This window comes from Cupressus sempervirens, chromosome 7, assembly GCF_028749045.1.
Source record: "Cupressus sempervirens isolate cs-2001-9-10 chromosome 7, ASM2874904v1, whole genome shotgun sequence".
Lineage (NCBI taxonomy): Eukaryota > Viridiplantae > Streptophyta > Pinopsida > Cupressales > Cupressaceae > Cupressus > Cupressus sempervirens.
Window position 1 is genome coordinate 618,778,739 of NC_143124.1, and position 22,919 is coordinate 618,801,657.

Consider the following 22,919-nt stretch of genomic DNA (forward strand, 5'->3'; position numbering starts at 1 on the left):
CATATGATGGCATTGACGCAATGATTGAGTTAATGAGAGATGTCATCAATAAAAAAAAGAAAGATCTTGAAGAAACTTTCTTTAAAGAAGTGAAATTAATGTGTTGAATAGTGCAACAAAATGACCACTCCATTACATCTTCTTTCATTTGCATTGACTCCAAAATTTTATAGTGATGAAGTTCTCTCTCAGCCAACAAGTGTACCACCATACAGAAATGGAGAAGTAAGTGATTGATAATGGACAGCACTCACTAAACTCTTCCCTAATCGTGCAATGGAGGATTTAGTTATAGCTGAGTCTGTTGATTTTGTCCTCTAGCGGTCAAAGTGTTGCTGCTATCTGTGACAAGTACACAGAGGATGCTCATGCTTAGTGGTACCTTAATGGCTATACATCACCACACCTTCAAACTCTTGCAATCAAACTTTTGTCTCAGGCATGTTTCTTAATCTTTATTCTAACTCTCTAACACTGTTAGTTTGTCAATGTCACAAATAAAGTTATTTAACTTATTTTTATAGTTGTAACTCTCTAACATTGGGACAAATTTTTAATACGTTGCTAGTTCTTGTTCAGCTGAGTGAAATTGGAGTACATACTCCTTTATCCACTCAATGAAATGCAACTGACTGGCAGCAAGTAAGGCAGAAGAATTGGTTTATGTGCATTCCATCTTGCGCCTTCTTACTTATAAACAAAATCAGTACAAGGAAGGGGGCACAATGTTGTGGGATGTAGATCCTAGGAGAACTGCTTTAGATTTTTCAGTCACCACACCATCTTTACCTTCTGTGGAGGCAAATAGCCAACGTGCTTCTAGCTGTGGAAGTGATACTGGGGCTGCATGTGGTTCCACTGATCTTGATTTTCTTGATGACCTATACGATACTGATTACTAATCAGTCTAATTGTATTGTTTTGACAGTTGAATAGTTGAATACCGTATAAAAGCTACAACATAGCCATTTCAAGGAGTGATGCAGAGCCAAGAGCAAAGGTATCAGAGTCAGAGCACAATGAATTCGATATCTATCATAACATTCAAGTTTTGACAAATTAATATGAAACTAGACTTATGGTAAATCATGTTATAAATGTGCTACTGCAATATTTATGGTAGTTTTGGTTCTACTCTTCAAGCTGTATACACATGCACATATGTATAATATATACATTTATGATTTTTGTATGTTATTTGTATAGACATATCTAGATGTACCCAAACCCCCTTCCCAGAAAATTGCCGTACCCACGTACCCGTACCCGTACCCGTACCAGTAACTTAGATAAAAAATATCTTGTAAAGGCTTTGGACTCTATTAGGAGTATTACATACATTTAGTACATATGTCCCTGTCAGAGGACTATGACCTTGTTAGAGGCCTCAACCCTATTAGGAGTTTTAATACAAAATGAGCTTATTGGTCTTACAACAATATACAACTATCACAAGTAGTATAAAGATGTTACCAAAACTAACTATACTGATATCTTAAATATCTGATCAGTCATTTGTGTTCCTTGCATCGAATCATGCCCATATAACCTCTACTCTGCTCTGAACATCAAAAGTTCAAAACATACTTATTCCAGCATAAACAAAGATCACATAACATAATCATGTGTTACTTCAAATATCGAAAACTTCTCCTTATATACCTTTTTCCTTAACTCTTTGTCCTGTCAGCCTGAATAACTAACTTACATGTCTCCAAAATATGTTATCACAATCTGCTAAGTTAAGGTAAATGTCTAGGTATACATTCTCCTTTAAAGTTAAGGTATATATCTAGGTATACATTCTCCTTTATTGCATTTATCAACTTGGCTCTGATACTGTGTTAATGTTTGTCTAGAACAATGATAAACAACATTAAATAAAAGAAAAAAATAAGTACAAGAGACACAAGACATTTATCATAGGAAAACCCTTCAACTTGAAGGGAAAAACCCAGGCACACCAGAAAATTACATATAGAATTGAGAGACTCTTCATATCACTACTGAAGGTCCCTTCAATTACCAAAACAAGTCTCTTCTTATTTCCAAATGCATGCCTCTTTGCATGACACATGTCTCTTCATATATATTATCCCAAATATTATCATGAATATCTTCTTCAGCTGAAGATGACCATAATGGTCATATTTCTATTTCATAAAATCAGAGATAAAAATCTCTATTGCAGTTACAATCTTCAACAAATCTTACCACCATAAAAGAAAATAACTTCACAAAAATAAGATAACTAAGTATGCCATAAAGAAAAGTGGATGGATAACTACATTATAATAGAGTTGGAAAGAGAAGTTATGAATGTCACTTCAAGGCTCTATATTTGTCACTTTAAATTTTGTATTAATGTGTGGCTCTGTCTCATTTGTCATGACAAGATGTGTGTACCCCAAAAAAGGTGACATTCATAACAAATAAGTGCCATTCTCATATTCTTTAAAGGAATATGGCGACATCTTGTAAAGAAGCGGCACTCCAGAAATCTTTGCTAAAAGGCAAACAAAAGTGTAGGACAATCTAAATTCATAATTTTAAATCTAATAGTAATCTTAGCCATTTCAAGGACAAAGTCATCTTGAATGTAGGAAAAAATTCACACACAAAAGGGTAGAAAGATTCAATAAGAGATTTCAGTAAAAAATAAATTAATTTATCCTATGGCTTTAGGATCTAATAAGTAAGACTTTATTGACCAGAAAAAATCAATGCTATGTTGCTAATAGACCAATATACAGAATGTCTAATATGAGTCATCGACCAAGGCATGCTTTTTTTCTCTTGACAAAATGCATTATCTCAGGGTGATCTGCATACTGCATATCTAAGATATTTAAACATCTTGTCAAGGAGAAGAGGTTGCATTGATTTTTGCCAATTTTGGATGTATTTGAAATTACTGTTTTGTTTCTACCTCCACTTATCAGTAGAAAAAGTGAAAAAGACAATAGCAGTAACAATGTTTTCTGCAGGCCCAGATTTCAACTGTGCCCCACAATAATTAGTGGCAACAGCATTACTTCTCTTATATCTCAGACTTTCTCAAATTGTTTCCTTTATTCCTTAGCACAGAAAATTCCATCAACTTGCTGTAAAAGATTTGGGATAGAATTGGATTGTATAAGATTACAAGCATAATTACTCCAAACTAACACATGCACGTGCATAAACAAGCTATAAATTTATACTGCTTCCCTTGATGTGTATAACCATCAAGCAATGTGACAACCATCAGAAGATGTTTCAAATGCAATAAACAATATCAGGGTTGAATTCTGATGCCTACTACTCAATTGACAAAGTTTTGAGAAAATCTGGATCAACAAACATACAGCAATACCAAGCAGTGTTTGTGCTAACAGAGGAGTATGCTAATTTATTGATATTTGGGAGATTAATCTTTTAATATTTGATTCTGAATTGGCATAGGCTTAAGTCCATAATGGTTCATTTAATTTGCAATACATTCTAGCAATAATTTTACCATCAGAAGAGGATGCTATAATATCATGACACTTGAATCCCTGATGCTTACTTTTTCTAAATTGGGAAAACTGTAGTTCCCGTTTGTCAATTCCAAACCATCTTTGATCTGAGGAGAATTTGAAAAGCGGCAGCGGCACAAAAGTATCAACTCTGCAATTTCTTGGTGGTAGTCTGTAGATAATATCTAATAATGTTTTTTGTTTCACTACCTCGGGTGTCATAGATATTTATTCACTAATTTGAAGTTTACTTGACCTTGTGCATCTGCTTGCAATACACACATTAAGATTTCCCAATTTCTAGTCATTTTCATTTTGCCTTTTCTTTCCCGTTGCCTGTAAAATATCATACATGGAGTATTACAATGGCTGTCAGCAGTCTGATGAAGCATACACTTTGCTGCTAGTGTTGACTATCCTATGGTATATGTGTTTTGATTGCAGTTGGAGTTTGAACCTGAATATTATATGGAGGACTTTGGAACAAACCCAGATATTGATGAGAAGCCTCCTATTTCTCTTAGAGATTACTTACTGCAAATGAAACCTCTTATAGTAGGAGCAGAGGGAATAGAGAGTGAGGAGGAATGGGAGGTATGCTCATTTTTCTGGAATTGTATGTTTCTGCTGCATTTGAGAATCATTGAAATGTGCTCCTTTATCATATCTGAAACTCTTCCTGCACATATATTCAGTGATGTCATAGACATCATTTTCCTGGAAAAATCTAAACTGCAAACAATTATTAACAAATGTGTCAGTTCATTGGATAATTTCCTTTCTGATTATATTTTTTGATACAGAAGTAGTGAATATGTAGATAAAGGGAGCTTTGTTATGTTCTTCTAAGCTCACTTAATATTTTTACTCTCTAGCCAAGATAGCAGCCTAATAACATTAACATATGATTCAGGATGGCAAAGCTATTTCAAGGTTTATATTTATTGTTGAACAGTTTTTATTCTGCTGTACATCAAGATCTTCTATATTCCATTTGTGAACTTGTGGTTTAAGGACTGTTTCTGATTGTATAAATTCATTTTGATTTCATTAGCTGTAGAATCAGCCTGATAACATTAATTTGTAATTGAGGAACACAGGAAACTATTTCAGGGTATGTTGTTAGTGTTTAAATGCTTTTCTTCTTTCATTTCTTGATTGTGCTCATGGAGACATGCTATCTCATTCTGTAAGAATTTTGCTGAGACCAAATTAAAAGTTGCGTGTTTGGAGCTTTGGGTTACATTGAAACCTTTGGAGTATAAGCGATTCAGGTCAAATGGATGGTTAACCATTATTATGGAAAAGGATTCAGGCCAGATTGATGGTTAACTAATAACTATTATTATGAAAAAATATGTGAAGTAGCATATGATAGTAGAGTTGCTGCACACTGTAAAAGCACATATCCAGGTGTGATTCTTAACTAATAAATATTATTATGAAAAAATATGTGAAGTAGCATATGATAGTAGAGTTGCTGCACACTGTAAAAGCACATATCCAGGTGTGATTCTATTTGTCTTAAAATTTCATGGGAGAATCTGTAGCCTACATTCAACTTATTATTGTTTCAACTCACAACAAAATGAACCAGCAGATGGTTGGGCTGCTTTGGCTTGATAGTTATTTATTTATAGTTACAGGATGTTTTTTCATGAGCTTGTAACTACCAAACATAATACATATAAAAAAATATTCTAAATATTTTTTTGGTATCTAAGTGGGTGTCTTTGCGACCCAGCCCAGTGTCTAACCTATCTTTCCGTGGTCTTACTTATTGCCAAGATGGGGTCAAGAAGGGCCAAGTGGAGGCAAGACTAATCCCACTTGGCCACGCAGTAACCAGCATGAGACCCCCACTATGTGTGAGGGTAAATTGGCTTGGGTAATGTATGAGACTAGAACCTGGATTGATCGTCTGTCTGTCCAACAGCCCGACCAACCAGTCCACACAAAATAATATTGTAATATTTTTGTAATGGTTATCTAAATTGGTATTTATAATCTTCTTTTTATGACTTTTGTCTTTAATTAGTTTGAGGAAGTTTCCTTTCTGTGTTTAGTTCTCGATTGTTTCCGCTATGGAAATATCTTCTTGTAGTTGTTTATTTATGGAGTATTCCTCTCCTTTGTTGTTCAATATTGAACATCAATCGATTATCATTTCAATGGTATCAGAGCCAATATGATTTTTGGCGAGTTTTTAAATTCCCTTTTTTATAGCTGGGATGAATTTCTTGAAGCTTTAAGGATTTTTTATGAAATTTTTTAAAGGTATCTATCCTAGAAATTTTTAGAAGTTTTTCTAATAAAGCTTAGATCAAGTGTTTTCTGCCGCTCCTATGTTTTCTTTGTGTCTGAAAGTGTTGCAACTAGTTGAGCTTCTGACGTGATATGCAGATCTCGGCCTGTGTTTTGTTTTTGCACTGAGAATTTGAAGGTTTATTGCAGTTTTTAGGAGGGCAGCTGTATTTTCTTTCCTGTGACAAAGGATTTCCCATGACGACTTCTTTTTTGTGCCCCTGTCAAGGTTTGCTGCAAAAGGTTTGCAGTGGGTGCTACTTTTTCGAAGAGGATGAAGCCTTCCTGGCACTGTTTCTTAGATGCAATTTGCAAGGATCAGGTCATTACTCAAAGGGTTTCAGTCTAGATTTAAAGGGCTTAAAGTTTTCCTACATAAAGTTTCAACAAACCTTGAGTTTTCTGTGTGGATTTCTTCGACAACTATTGTTCTGTACATTTCTTTCAAAAAACATGGTGGTTTTTCCTGGGTTTTATACAATTTTTTCCACAACTATTGTGATTTTTTTGTAAAAGCTTTTACTCAATTTTCCCCAAAATTGTGGTTTTTCTTTGGTACGGAATTGCTGCTTTCTAACACTTTTTTGACAAAATCGTGTGTTATTTCAGCATCACACTGAGGGTTTGATGATTTTTCCACAAAATCATGGTGCTATATTGTAGCAGCATTTTTTTGATGATTTTTGGAGAAAATTACTCTTGCAAAGCTATTTTGCTGATTTCTTATCAACAAAAAATGATGTTGCTTTTGATAAGCTTCTTTTTATCCCAGTTTCCATGATCTTTGTTACTTGACATCATGTTGTAAGGATTATGGTAAATTTGGTCATATCCAGAAGTTCTGAAGCACCAGGGAGGGTCTCAGCAGTAGGCTCATATCACAGAGCATTCTAAAGAGAAGGGGGCAGCCTTCAATGTATTCATGGCCAGATGACTTGTAGATTATGTGAAGTCTTGTGAAGCATGGTTAGAAGGATGGCCATTAAGGGAGGGCATTGACACTGTAATATTATTATAATGGTAATCTGAGTTTGTATTTAAAAACTTCCTTTTATGGCTTCCGTCTTTAGTTAGTTTTAGGAATTTTCCTTCCTGTCTTTAGTTCTCAATCGTTTCTGTCATGGAAAGGTCTTCTTGTAATTGTTTATTTAAGTAGTATTCCTCTCCTTTGTTTAATATTGATTACCAAAGCAATACAAACATTCCAAGAAGACATGCCAAAATTGTTGAAGTGGGGTTGGATTGAAGCTAAGGAGGAGTACTGCATATATCTTTGAATGAACCCAATTGAAATAGAAAATTTCTAGCTCCTGGATTTAAAACTAAGATCTGATTAATATGCACCAACTAAAATCTCAAAATGCTGAGCAGAAACTTGACATAGAAGTTTGAAATATTTAATTTCTGAGATCTGAAAGACAAAAATAATGTACGAATAAATCTTATGCTACTGTTGAATATTGCTGAAATTTTGCTTGAATTTATGCGACAGTTGAATATTGCTGAAATTTCGTTCTAGTACAAGCAATACATGAACGGCCAAAACACTCATCCAAGCCTTCCAGTTGCAAAGATAATCAATGTGTAGTGTATTTCAGTGATGGTTAATCAACTTTTCACAATTTTAAAAAGTATTCATCCTCTTATCACAAAATGTCTTACCATAATAACAGACAATGAAGGCTCAACAAAAACACTATCCTTGGTATCCTCTTAAAGAAAAATCACCATAATTATAGGCAGTGAAGGCTTTCCAAGAATAACACTATCCTTGCTATCTTTCTAAAGCATTATTTTGCTTTATTCTTTGAATATAGTCTATAGGATTTCCATTACTTTATTTGTATTATTCCAGCCCACCAGAAGAGATTGCTTCTTTATTTTCTATTACTTTTTCAACAATAGCTCTATACTTTTTCTTCATCCTGCTTTTTAGGACAGGTTTACACTTTATTCTCATCCACATTCCTAGAGTGAACTTGGACTCATCTCATTTTCTTATGCAACGTTGGTCTCATTATGTTTCTACTTCTAGATTACCTAAACCCTGAAGCTATTGCTGTGGTTTGCTTGTCTCTATCTTATGGAAACCAAGTATTGGCCAACTCTTAATCATATTCTGTATTTATTTTTGTCTTTGTTGGTTGTCGTGAGTTGGTCTTGACATGTAATTCTTTCATACAATTACGTAAAAAATAACAATTAACTTGCATCGAGCAAGTTTCCAAACAATATTTTGTCCTGTGATTCACATATGCACGAGAGTGAACCTTGATGACTCATGTAATCTTTGGGCTTCTTTTTTAACAACCACCATTGTCAAAGAATTATAGCTAGAATGACTTAGAAGGCATTCAAAAAAACCATATTTTAATAAGTGTCCATTTTGTAATACAATTGGGTTTTATATCCTCAATGCTTCTGCACTTGTTTATGGTCTCCACAAAAAATAAATAAATAAAGTTTCAATAACTACTTTCTTTGATCTTCTTCGTAAAACACAGATTCTATAAAAGACATATTTCATTAGGTTTTTTATTAATAAAGTCTCCATGAGCTTCAATACTGGTCAGGACAGGTTAATTGGATATGTACTTCCCTGAAAACAGATCCTTCTGCTAGATATTTTGGCAACAAAAACAGGGAAGTTGTTATGATACCCCACTAAAATGAGCACAGTTGAAATAGAAGTGCTATAGGAATCATAAATATTGCTACATCAGATACTTTTGAGGAGGATACTTTATGAGTGTGTTTATGATAGCCGTCTAGTTCACAGCATTCAAGTTTGTGCTCATTTTTGTCATCAGAAAGATAGGCTTAAAATTCTTTAGTAAGTTTGTATACAACAATTATACAATTTTTCTTGAATCAGAACATTATGGTAAAAGGAAATTTATATTTCTATACAAGTTTGCATTTTATAAATCCTATTCAAGGGCTGATTGATGGACATTGGAATCATGATTAACGAGATAAATAGGAGGCAACAGCTAAGAAAAGGAGTACAAGTAAAATTGAACTTTTATGATGTTTCTAAAGGTGATTCTGGTTTAGCTGGTGTAGGCTTTGTGGTAAGAGATGGGCAAGGAAGATTCTTAATGGGATTCTCTTAATATCGATAAAGAAAGAAACAATGATGTGGAAGGGTCTGCTCATTTGATAGGTTTGTAGACCATAGCTAAAGATGCTTATAAAAAAGTTTGGAATTGAGAGAGATTCTCAAATAGTGGTCAATATTGTAAGAAGCAGCATACTTTCTCATTGTCAGTTAGGATTGTGTTGGAAGGAATACAGATTTGGAAAGAGAAACTAAACGCACACTCCACAACACATCGCTCAATAGATCAAAATAGGTATCAATTTATTAGCTAATAGTGGTCACTTAAACCATTTCCCTTGACCAGTTTGCACGATGTAAATGATTGGAAAAATCTTAAAAACATCATAATCAAAGAGTGCTCATCATAGTGTTATATGTTTTATGTGATGCATGTTTGTATAGGCATGGCTGATGACATCTTAATTGTAATTTTATGTCGCTCGTGCACAAAGCTCGTGCCATTGAAGACAGCTTGTGGAAGATAAATGATGAACGTGGTTGGCTTCCTCCTGATGACATTTTCATAAGATCTTTTGGTGGAAGAAATTGGAGCAGCTAGGGATTGTATTTGTTCCATGGGTTCAGCCAATTTATGGTTTGAATGACGTGCGATTGTGAGGCTAGGGAAATGATGTCAGACAACATATTGTAGAACACCTTTAATTGCTCTTCATTTGCCTATTTCCAAATTATGAAATCTGTTTTAGGGTCACAGAGTGTTGTGGTTATAGGATTCTTTCATTTATGGGCTATGTGTTGGCAAGTGTATTCTAGGCAGCCATGCTAGTGTTGCCATTGATGGCATCTTTGGTGTAGTCGCTAGTGATGGTGACAAGTTTTGGTTAGTCATGTGAAAGTTGTTTCAGTTCAGGAAGGGTACACGAAGTACAGTTCGACAGTTTTGGTCAGCGATGATAAATGATTTATCAAATGCGTCTAACAACTTGAGGAATATGTTATATGGGATGTTATGGTCTGCTTCTATGATTGCCGGTGTTAGTATGTGACACTGAATAAGATATAGTAGTGCGAAGTGGCACAAGTCGAGGGAGGCAGTGATATAAGACAGTTCTTGGTAATTGGATAAATTGGCTTAGTAAATTGAATTGGTTTACCAATTAAATTACTTAGCACTGAAGGGATGACATCCAATGTCTTAACTCTTCGATAGCATGATCTAGTTTTGTTTTTTGGTAACGGGTATGAACATGTTTGGTAAAGCCTTATTGAAGCTGATTAGAATAAAGAATTGAAGTGGTATAAAGGAAAGTATTTGGTATGAAAGGATATGGATGGTATAAAGGAAAGTATTTGGTATGAAAGGATATGGATGATTATGATATCCTCTTGTGATATGTGAGCCTTGGTGCTGGATGTCAAAATAGAGCAGATGCGCATTTCATTGGAACTAATCAAGCATTGTGATGCTATGTAAAGTTAATTGGGTATAACTCAACTTTGATGTAATATGCTATTTTAATGGACAGTGAGTCCTCTTGAAGGTGACTTTAAACTTCACCCTTCATGAATTGTGCTCAGGCAGTGAGCCTTTTGTTCTCATCAACTCCTAACAGGGTTGTGAACCTTTTAACGGAGGTTCTGTCCTTTTAACATGGACACATTTTCATTAGTGCATGATCTTGTGGGTTCAATCCCCATCAGGGTTTTCCCTTGGCCAAGGTTTCCTCTTACAAATCATGTTGTTATGAGTTCTCTTGTTGTGTATGCTTTAATACAGTGCTTGTTAGCATGAATGTCTAAGGGAGATTGATGAATGATATGTTATTCTTAAAGGGCAGATTGTTAGCATGTTTGGAGGGATGATTGAGTGCTTATGTGTTGCATTCATGACTTGGTTTATCATTGATGTCAACATATCAGCTTTCTGGATTGAACAGTCAGAGTTGCAGGCATAGTTTCGTTTAGTGCAGTTGAAGGATGTAGATTTAAGTTTAGTGGGGTTAGCAGAGTGTTGTTGGATATGTCTTTATGATATATCTATGTATACGAAAAGAGTTATAAAGATTCGAGTGAGTTATAGCAGTTTTATGGAAGACTGGTTGCAGACCAGTATATAGGAAATAGTATGTTGATGTTTGAGTTGTATCTTTCTTTCTGGTATGGTTAAAGCTTGTTCAACACGTTGGATTGGATTTTGGTTAGAGACATGTTCATGATTATGTGTTAGAGGTAGTGGAATTGGAGGATCATTCTGTGAAGGTTGCTGAAAAGTAATGTGTTGTATGTACACTATTAGGACGACTATGTTATGCAACTGATGTAAAATATATTGTAGTGTGTGAAACTTAATTGTAATATCTTATTATGGTCCTATATTACTCATTGTACATTGGGGAAGCCTCAAGGTTGACTCAATTAGTTGTTTTAGGAATCGGTATAAAGGAAAGATGTTTTCCTTGGTTGTAATCATCATGTGTATGATCATTGTAGTATGCAAACTTGATGAGATCAGAGCAGAGGATGATATTGATGAAATGTTGAGAACTTGAAAGGAACTATATTGGCAAGATAAGTTACTATATTAGTTAGTTCATTCTTGGATATGTTATGCTGAATTATTTAGTGAGAGCAGTTCTGAAACAATTTGGACAATGGGTTCAATTGATATTTTATCAGCTCCTAATAGAGTTGAAACAACTCATAACAGGGTTGAAACCTTCTAACAGGGATTCAAAGTCTCCTAACAGGGACTCATATGTACTGATTTTATTGAATTGACCCCTAACAGGGTCATATCATTTCACAAGGAACTTTCGATATTAGTACATCATCTTGTGGGCATTATTCACATCGAGGTTTTTCCTAGTTAACATATCTAGTGTTATTGTGCATGGTTATCCTCTTGTGGTTGGTTTGTCTTTTGGTTATATGTTTAAGTCTTGCTAAAGATTATTTAAAGTGCATAACTGATTCACCCCTACCACCTCTCAGTTATATCAATGGACTTTACTTTTTGACAATTGGTATCAGAGCATTAGGTCCTTGAAGGAAAAGTTTAATAGCTTAAGGAGATCAATGGCTACATCCAGGAAGGAAAGTCCGAAGTTTGATGGAGTAAACTATGACAATTGGAATGAGAAAATGACGACTCATTATGGGAGTTGAACACTGGATGGTCATAAGGGAAAGCAAGACAACAATCGAGGACAAAGATCTGGAATCATGCACAGAAGAGGAGACAAGTCTATTTATGTACAACATGTATGCTAGAGAAGCATTGCTATCAACTCTTCCAAAATCAGAAGATGTTGAGGTTAAAGGTTTATAACTTGCACATGCTATTTGGATTAAGTTACAAAGTCCATTTGACGTGATAGATCTGTAAATAAATCTGAATTTCCGAATTGGAAAGATATGTTTGTTAGTGCTAAGAGCAGGAAGATGAATCAATTAGGGGATATTTTGCTAGGATATTCGAGATTGTTGTAGGGATTAAGAGTTGTGATGGAGTTGTCACTAAAGATGATGTTGTGTGGAAGATTTTGAAATCTTTGCCACCTGCTTATAAGAACAAGGTAGAAACTATTGAAGAGATTATTCCTATTTCACCTAATTTTACCAAAGAAACACTACTTGGGAAGTTGTAGGCATTTGAACAGAGATTGAAAGTGGAACAAGGAGAAACCAGAACGGAGACAAAGTTTAGTGTACAAAAGGACAGAGCTAAATCAACTAGGAGTGTTAGCACAAATGGAGATTATGCTACATAATGGGCAGTCAGGTAAGAAGAAAATAAGAAGATTGATGAAGGACTTGCATTACTTGCATAAGGGGAACCTAAAGGTAGGAAAGCTTTTGCTTGTTGGACTTGCAAAGAACTTGTCATTTTTCATTTCAATGTCCTAAAAGAGAAAAGAAGATAAAACCTAGGAACCCTTACAAATCTAAGATCACAAAAGATTGCTTTTTTGTTGATGAAGATGATGAATTTGATAAATTTCTTAGAAAGTGATAACGAGGATGATGAAATTGGATTTGTTGCTAATAGAGAAGAGAGTCTGAAAAAGAAGAAAAAGAAGGAAAAGAAGAGAAAGCTTTAGTATCACATGTAGAAAAGAAAAAGTTTGATTGGATTATTGATAGTGGATGCTCTCATCATATGACAAGAGGTATGAATAAATTTGTGGAGTTTAATAGTTATGATGTAGTTAGAATTGGAAATAATGCATCTTGTCCTATTAAAGGAAAAGTATCTATTACTCTTGATGGGAAAACTAACATTGAGGATGTCTATTTTGTTGATGGATTGTGACATAATTTTTTGAGTGTTGGACAACTTGTTGATAAAGGTTACCAGTTGTAATTCATAGAGAAGACATGTGCGATCAAAGACAAAAACGGTAAATTGATTCGAATAGGTACACGGACTAGAGGTAATGTTTTTCAGCTGAATCCTATTGAGATGACATGTTTGGTATCAAAAGATGATGACAGTTGGTTTCGACATAAGAGATTTTGTCACATTAACTTTGATAACGTTGTGAATATAACTACTGCATTGTTATGGCAAAACAAAAGTCGAGTTCATTTCCAAGCAAGATGTTTACGACTTCAGTAAAGTTGGAGATTATGCACACAAACTTGAGTGGTCCTACAAGAACTAGAGCATTCTATGGTGAAAGGTACTTTATGCTTTTTATTGATGATTTTACAAGAATGATGTGGGTAGCATTTCTTAGAATAAAGTCCGAAGCTTTTAAGAAGTTAATGTTATTCAAGAATAAAGTAGAGAATGAATCAGGATTGAAGATAAAATGTCCAAGATCAGATAGAGGACGAGAATTTATTTCAAATGAGTTTAACATCTTTTGTGAGGATAATGGAATTAAGAGACAACTTTCAGCTCCTAAGACACCACAACAGAATAGGATAGTAGGAAGAAGAAACAAAGCTATGATGTTTGAGAATAATAATGTCACTTTTTGGAGAGAAGCAATGAATACTGTAGCATACACAATGAAAAGGGTACATATCAGGCAAGGTACTGGTAAGACACCTTATGAACTATGGTTTGGACATACACCTTGATGGAGCTCAAAATTAGTCTCCATTCTTGACCAGGATGAGCCATATAAATTGAACAGAGAGGCATCGACTATGAACACAAAAATGAATTAAGACGGCAACATATTCAGTATGTGTATGTGTAGTCGTGAAAACCCGAGGAGAGAATAAACAACAAACGAGACTATACCATCACGAGTCTGATATGCTCGATAATAAAAGGCTTTACGACAAGGTGTGTAGGGCAAACATCCATTCCATAATAGCTTCAGTCAAAAAGACATCGGAGATCAAAAGGTACGCTTTTGTTAACATAGGAAGTCTGAAACAAACCCTGTCGACAACGTATGCAGTTTGAGCGATACAAAGTTTGGTCCTGATGGAATATAGATAATCGACAATGATCAAGATTAATGAAAATAGTCAGGAATCTCAAGCACTATTGGAGGCATCAATAACTACAACCATCTTGTATCTTTCTCTGAGAATGATATATATTTGTGCTCTAATCATCGTGATTTTTCTTTGTTTGCAGATGAACATAATCATCGTACTGTTTTTCTGCTATCGGGGTCTAAAGAAATTGAGGGGCTTGTTAACAAAGACATCATAATAAAGTCATCTCGGATGGAAAATCACCATGGAAGCTCGTAGGTAGGATATGGCGGATATGCCATGATGACAAGGATCTTGATGCTCGGTTTGTTTTATCTGAATATAAAAGCTTTGAGTGCCTCGATGGCTTTAAATATATAAAATAATGCATACTTAACTAGTGCATTAAAACATTGACTTAGAAGGACCTTGCAAATTATATTTTGGAACTACCTGATTAGTTGCTACAAAAGGGTGTGATGGTTGAAAATGTCTTTTCATTGTTTATAAATACAGGATGTAAAATCAAGATAATATACAATTCATATTCATATACAAATCTCTAAAATTTCTACATACTCAAGTTATACATGCACACTTGATATATTTATATTATATTCTTTTATCGGCGAAGATTAAGTGATTGAACAAAGCTCGTGGATTTGAATTATTGGGTAAATTTTGTGCGGTCCTATATAAATTTGCAGTAAGAAGTGTCTTTATTGCAATTTTATTTCTGGCATAATTATTTATTTTAAATTTTGGAGTTGAAATATTATAGAGTTTCGTCCTTTATAATTATTGTTTAAATTCTATAAATAAATTATATGATAGATAAGTGGACAGGGTTAATTATAGCATTTTAAAATCGATCATCATAGATATTGTGAAATATTTAATTGTTCCTATATCTATGTCTGGTTTGTCTCCCAACCATAGGAGTTAAAGTGCATTCTAGACTAGTTTAAAATTGCGTCTATATATTTGATCCGTTGCGTCTTGATTACTAGATTGTTTATGGTTAAAGTGCATAGAACTTTATAAGGTTGTATGTAATAACTTATAATATTGACTCTGTTTGCCCTTTAAATTTTGCCATTGGTCTTTATGTTATTCATAATTCATAATCCATATGTTGGCAATTATTTCACATCTTTTCTTTGAAGAAGTAGTATATTCATTTGTTGCATTAATCCATAATTATTCTTATTTCAAAACATTCATATATTCATTTATTATTCTTAATTCATTAGTTGCAAATTTTTTTCTATAATCCTTGCCATTTGGGAAGTTTTTATTACATTAAAATTCTAAATCAATCTGTTATAAGTATCTTGGATTGGAGTGATTTGTTCAAGATTAGGTCCACCCGCCTTGGCCTTGCAACGCCAGAAGTGTAGAGAACTCGGATTACACCGTTCAGTTTCATCAAGTCAGCCATAACTACCTGGATATCCCAGCATCGAGTTGGCAAGACTCGTAGGATTCCAATCTGCGGTTGTGGGAATCAACAAATTGGTGACTCTACTAGGGAAAGTTGCAGAACAAACCCTAAGATTTTATGATTTCAGACCATTAAGAGTTAAAATTTATTTGTTTTGTTAAAGTATTTCGATATATTTGAAATCTTTGTAAGTTTTTACTTATATTGAAGTGCATTTGATTTCAAGCTTTTTTTATTTTGTTTCGTAAATTTTTATATGCTATGCGAAGATTTGATCTTGTAGAAGCATCGCATATCTCTTCTTCGAGCCTTTGCTACAGGTTTGATCTTCGATAAGGTGTACTCTACTAGCAAGAAGAACTTAGATTTTTCAAGACGATTTATTTCCCCCATTTGGAGGTGCCGATTCTATTGTGTTTTTATTGGTACTTCAACAAAAGGAGTGTCAGGTCATTAGTGACTTTGCCGAGGGAAGTGACTCAGAGAGATGTACTTTTCTTGTTGTTGAAAGAGCGGACATTGTTATGGCAAAATGTTCCAACTAAAGAAAAGGAAACAATATCTTCCAAGTGAAGATAGACTGCTGGACCTGGGAAGATTCAAATATGATCCTAATGGTTTATATTCAAGACTCACACTTATTGCACCCAAATTCTATGGAGATGTGCTCTCAATCATTTGAATGCTTTCTACGAATTCTTACATGCATACGAAGTGGATTTGGAAAGTCATGCAATGAGGCTTTTTGTTAGAACCTTGAAGGATTTTGTGATGGAGGCATTTAACTTATTGCCTACACAAAGTATTTTATCATGGAGGGAATTGAAGCAGTGGTTCCTTGCTGTATTCCATGATCAGGAAGAAGAGAATACGTATGAAGAACAAAGTTGCAACATTGAAGAGGATCTTGACGTGTCTCCACTTGATGCCTTTGTCAATTTGGAAATAGTTGAAGGGGAGTCTTCAGCACATTTGTTTCTGAGGATGACAAGCATTTATCGTGAAATACCACCAACCATCATGCCTCCATGCAAGGAAATCATATAAAATTACGTGAGTTAGGAGTCTCACCAAATGACTCTGATTTGACTTTTCCTTTTCCCATAATGGAAGAAGGTGGTGACAATGAGGAAGAATGCATTGAAGTAAGGCAAGAACATTATGATATTTTAGATTCAAATATATGAGAAATTTTGGATCCAATTGAAGAAGAATCCAATCCGGTAAGGAATTAGACTATGAGAAATATGGAAATGAGGAAGATGATTCTCTCTGTGTGGACTAGATTTCAGCCTTATTAGACATGGAATATCAATACCATGTTGAAAGGGTGGTCAAATTTTTTCAATATATCAAATTAATGAGACAACAAAGGTGTCCTTTGAAACATTTAATGAACAAGAAAATTCATTCATTTTGGCAAATCCATATTATTTTCATGAGGAAGAAAACAATGAACCAAAAGGGGCATGCATTTCTCAGAAGGATGACATGTTTGTTGAAGATGACAAGAAACAAGGTAAGTGAAGAATAATGTTTGACATCTCAAGTTGAACCTAAGACTGTATATGAAGCTTGTAAAGATGAGTTTTGGATAAAGGCTATGTGTGGATGAGATCTCAGCCTTATTAGACATGAAATATCAAAAGCATGTTGAAAAGGGTGGTCAAATTTTTTCAATACACAGAGAAAAACAAATTGAGACAACAAAAGTGCCCTTTGAAACATTTCACGAACAAGAAAATTCATTCATTTTGTCAAATCCATATTATTTTCATGAGGAAGAAAACAATGAACCAAAAGGGGCATACATTTCTTAGAAGCATGACATGTTTGTTGAAGATGACAAGAAACAAGGTAAGTGAAGAATAATGTTGGATATCTCAAGTTGAACCTAAGGCTGCATATGAAGCTTGTAAAGATGAGTTTTGGATAAAGGCTATGAAAGAAGAACTTGAGCAGATTGAAAAGAACAAGGCATGGGAATTGGTCCCTAGACCTAAAGGCAAGAATGTTATTGGCACAAAGTGGGTATTTGGAAACAAGAGGAATGAACAAGAAGTGGTAAAAAACAAAGCAAGATTGAAGAAAGCATTGTATGGATTGAAGCGAGCACCTAGAGCTTGGTATGCAAAATTGGATAAGCATTTACAAAATTTGGAATTCAAGAAAGCTAGTAAGAAATTTTGAAAAGAAATGAAGAATGAATTTGTATGAGTATGATTGGGTGCAAATTATCAAGCAAGGACGAGTCAACTAATGCAATACAAACAAGATACAAATCTATGATAGGAGGATTGCAGTATTTGACTCATGCAAGACTAGATATAGCTAATGCAGTTGGAATTGTGGAAAGATTCCAAACAGATCCTAAAGAGTCACACTTGGCAGCAGTAAAGAGGATATTTAGATATTTGAAGGGAATATTAGATTATGGCTTATGGTATGACAGATCACAGGACTTTACTTTAGTGCACATATACTGATGCAGATTGGGTAGGAAATGTGGATGACTAGAAAAGTACAAGTGGTGGAGCATTCTTCTTGGGAGGAAGATTGCTTTCATGGTTGAGTAAGAAAATTGCATATCACAATCTATAACAAAAGTAGAATATGTTGCAACAAGAAACAACTGCAATCTAATTATTTGGATGAAGCATATGTTACAAGACATTGGTATTGAATTTCTAGATCCTATTATCATTCATTGTGATAATACAAGCTCAATTAATACGTCAAAGAATACAGTGTTACATTCAAAGACTAAACACATTGCAATAAACTTTCATTTCTTGAGAGAGAAGGTAGTAGAGAAGGAAATCAGATAGGATTATGTTAGCACAAAGGAACATATTACAGACATATTCACTAAACCTTTGGCTAAGGATACCTTTGAATACTTGGGAGCTATGCTTGAGGTTATGCCTCAACCTTCTTCAGAGGAGTTCATGTAGGATTCCATCAGTCCAGTAAATTTAAAGCTTATTCTTACATCTGGACTGCATGCTTGGTGATGCTTCTTTTGGGGGAGTAGTCACTGTTTGAGTAGAGTTATTGAGAACTCTTGAGTATTGTTTAATAGTGTCTTTTGACACTTGGTGGGTTTTTTCAGATTGCTTTAGAGATGATTGAACTTTGACAATTGGCATAATGACACCTTTGTCATTTATGTCAATATGGGAGAGATATATATGATAAACCTTATTCATCTATGGGGAGAGTAACATGAATGGGGGAGAGTAATGTATGATTGAGAAAGTAGATGAGGAACAAATATATTTGGTATTTTTTACACTTTGATATTTATCATCATATGTTGCCATCAATGCCAAAGGGGGAGATTGTTGGCATGAATGTCTAAGGGAGATTGACGAATGATAATGATATTCCTAAAGGGGAGATTGTTAGCATGTTTGGAGAGATGATTGAGTGCTTGTGTTGCATTCATGACTTGGTTTGTCATTGATGTCAATATATAAGCTTTTTGGATTGAACTGTTAGAGTTGTAGACACAATTTAGTTTAGTACGGTCAAAGGATGTAGAAATTTAGTGCGGATAGTAGAGTGTTGTTGGAGATGTCTTTATGATATATCTATGTGCGGGAAAAGAGTTATGAAGATTTGAGTGAGTTATAGTAGTTTTATAGAAGACTGGTTGCAGGCCAGTATACAGGAAACAATATGTTAATGTTTGAGTCGTATCTTTTTGGTATGGTTAAAGCTTGTTCAATGGGCTTGAATTTTGGTTAGAGGATCATTCCATGAAGGTCACTAAAGTGTAACATGTTGTATGTTCATTGTTAGCTGTGTTATGTAATTGATGTCAAATGTATTATAGTGTGTGGAACTTAATTGTAATATCCTATGATGGTCCTATATTACTCATTGTACATTGGGGAAGCCTCAAGGATGACTCAATTAGTTGTTTTAGGACTTGGTATAAAGTAAATATGTTTTCCTCGGTTGTAATCATCATGTGTATGATCATTGTAGTATGCGAATTTGATGAGATTAGAATAGAGGATGATATTGATGAAATGTTGAGAACTTCAAAGGAACTATATTGGCAAGACAAGTTACTATATTAGTCTGTTTATTCTTGGATATGCTATCCTAAATTGTTTAGTGAAAACAATTCTAAAGCAATTTGGACAGTGGGTTCAGTTGACTTCTTATCAGCTCCTAACATGGTTGGAATCTTCTAGCAGGGATTCAAAGTCTCCTAAGAAGGACTTGTATGTACCAATTGTATTGAAATTGGCTCCAAATAGGCTCACATCCCTTCACAAGGAATTATCTACATTAGTACATCATCTTGTGGGCATCATTCCTACCAGCTTTTCCCCTTGATGAAGGGTTTCCCTAGTTAACAAATCTTGTGTTATTATGCATGGTTATCATCTTGTGGTTGGTGTATCTTTTGGTTATATGTTTAAGTCTTGATAAAGATTATTTAAAGTGCATAACTAATTCACCCCTCCTCTCAGTTATATCAGTGGACTTTACATTCTAACTGATGGCATTCAAAATTGCAAGTGAAATTTGATTACCATATTTAGGAGTTTTGCTAAATGAACCCTATCAATGCCTTTTGTGCCTAAGTGTCGGGTTGTCATTTCGAGTCATGTGGTGTGTTTCAAGTGCTTATTGTTGTTCATTAAGTATATTCATGCACCTTAGGTCATTAGTTTGAAGTTTCAAATCATTCGGTGAGGTCTTGTTTTGAGCACTTGTCAAATCTGCATTTTCCTTCTAAGTGTTAAATAGAGTTTGAAAGGCTAGTTTGCGTTTGAATTGGTTGAGTGTCATGATTCGCCACTTTGCGATTGTCTAGTATGCATATTAGAGAACCTATGTTTCAAATTTCAAGTTGTTTCAATATGTTTTGATAAGGTTTTGAGTTCCCCAAAGTTGGTTGTTTATTGTAATCTTGCTGATGCACAATGTTCAGAATTTTGGGAAGCCATGTTTGATAGTGAATATTTTGTGACTTGTGAAGTATTTTGGAGAAATGTTCATACCACTATGTTGCAGTCATAAATGACATCCTATGTTTGCAAATTCAGGGTCTAATGAATCCGTTTGATAGGTTTGCCAAGCTGATTCTGTTTGCAAAAACTTAAAACTGCCCAGTTGTCTTTTATGATAGTTTATCAGTTCCCTGTTTGACTGACCATAACTTTGACCCAGTTGACCCTAATGAAGAGATTCTTTTCCAATTGCATTCTAAGAGTCAGAGACATCCTATGTTCTAATTTTGAGGCTGTGACAAATCCGTTTGACTAGTTTTCAAACGTGATTCCAGATGCAATTCCTGAAGTTTTATTGGTATTAAAATGTACAGGTTGATTGGTAGCCCTGTTCAGGATGTTATAACTCGGAATCCATAATAGATGAAGCCAAACGGATTCACCACTATGTTCTATTCTGAAAATACTTCCAGTATGCCAAATTGCAAATTTTCTCCAATCTGTTTGCATATTTTCCCAAGTCCATTTCATCAAAAATCTTTGTTTTGACTAGTTGTTTGGTTATGTTATTCACAGAGGTCAACTTTGTAGGCTTGCCAAATGCACCCAATTATTTGTCATGAGCCCAAATTAAATATTTATACTCCCCTTATGAAAGCCTGCCAATGACCTGAGATTCATCTCCCCAAGTTGTCGTTTGACTGATTTTCCAAGCCAAATCCAAAAGATTTTTATCGTTTCTAAGATGTTTGAATCCAGAGTAGTTTGGAGAAGGCAACATTGAGAGTTAGTAACTTTTGACCCTGGCACTGTCATGAGATGAGATTTGATAGGGTGAGAGTATGTGGACCAGAGAACATGAATGCAAGGTTTCAGGGCTTGTTGTTTGATTTTATCAATTTTTAAGGTCAATTTAAAGGCTTCCTGGCAGAAAATAATAGTTTGCAAAAAGGTGGAAAATGAGTTTAAAATGACCAAATGGTGATCGATTCTAAATCTAATCAATATGGTGGATCAATCAGAGTAGTTTGATGAGTCAGTTGTTTGAAATGCAATTTTTTTTAGCAGGACCCACTTTGGGGTCCGACTGATTTCATCATAATGCTAAGATAGTTTTGAAACTAAGTTGTCTTAAAAAGACTAGGATGAACTTTATCATTGAAATAACTATAAGAGATTTGAGTAAATGGTAATGTTTATAAGACACAAGAATGATGTTATCACCAAGTGTGTGGTAGATACATACCTAAGGGTGAATATATAATTAATGATAGTGTCATTCTGAAGGGGTCTGAGTTTTGAATAAGGTGTTTGCAATATGAGAAATTGGTCAAGTAACACTATACCGAGTGACTTTGCAATGAAATGTTTTTTGTCCACTATAGCAATGATATCTCATAATAGCCTATTGTATAAAGTTCATTTGTATGATAAAATTTTCTAGCAAAAAGTATCAAGATTGTGTTTTGAGATTGATCGAAATTGAAATGCATGTTGAAGATAGCAAAGATGGGAATCAAACATTATCAGTGAGATCCAATGGAATGCTTTAGCAAGCCCACCTTGGGAGCGGCCTATCACTTGAAACTGTCATTTGAAAACACTCATAGATAGTATGTAATAAGCACTTAAAAGACAGATGGACCTCAAATGTTAAAATCCGCATCATTATCTCTTCCAGTTTTGCACACAAGAAGCAAGCAAATACATGGGTTGTTTTAGATGTCCTCCACTCTTGACCATTTGCAAGATCTAATTTGTGCATTTTGGGGGGTGTCGATGATCACTCTTGCTGAGGCTCACTTCATTGATGCCATATCCAATGAACTACTGTATAAAACGTTCCTCACGCAATCATGTGTGTGCAAGTGGGGAGACATTGCATTGGCTTCTTAATTTTTGTTGAGAGAGCCACAGATGGAAAATACAAATTGATAGCTTTTATTTGCCAATGTGAAATCTGCAGTGATAGGGCGATGAATGCATATGAAGCAAGGATCAAACACAAATGCTGTTGAATATTTTCCAAATCTTTTCGCATATGAACAAGAAAATGATTGAATCGTCTTTTTCTTCCATGATGCCCAAATAGCCATAGTGGATTTGATGTGTGGAAATTTTATTGATTGGTTAAAAGCAACACTTCCACCATTAATGAGTCCTCTTCCCAGCTTGCACACACAAAATAAGGGCAATTA

At 34.6% G+C, this 22,919-nt stretch overlaps 1 protein-coding gene across 2 annotated transcripts in view; it reads left to right on the plus strand.

Moving 5' to 3' along the window:
• The window catches only part of LOC149548225 (hydroxyproline-rich glycoprotein family protein), a 117,940-nt gene that overhangs the window by 17,423 nt on the left and 77,598 nt on the right, over window positions 1-22,919 (plus strand). For both annotated transcript variants that reach the window (XM_089792272.1, XM_089792273.1), the window contains exon 2: window positions 3,945-4,094. In XM_089792272.1, coding sequence (XP_089648398.1) covers window positions 3,945-4,094 — 150 coding nt within the window. The remainder of the gene's footprint in view (window positions 1-3,944; window positions 4,095-22,919) is intronic.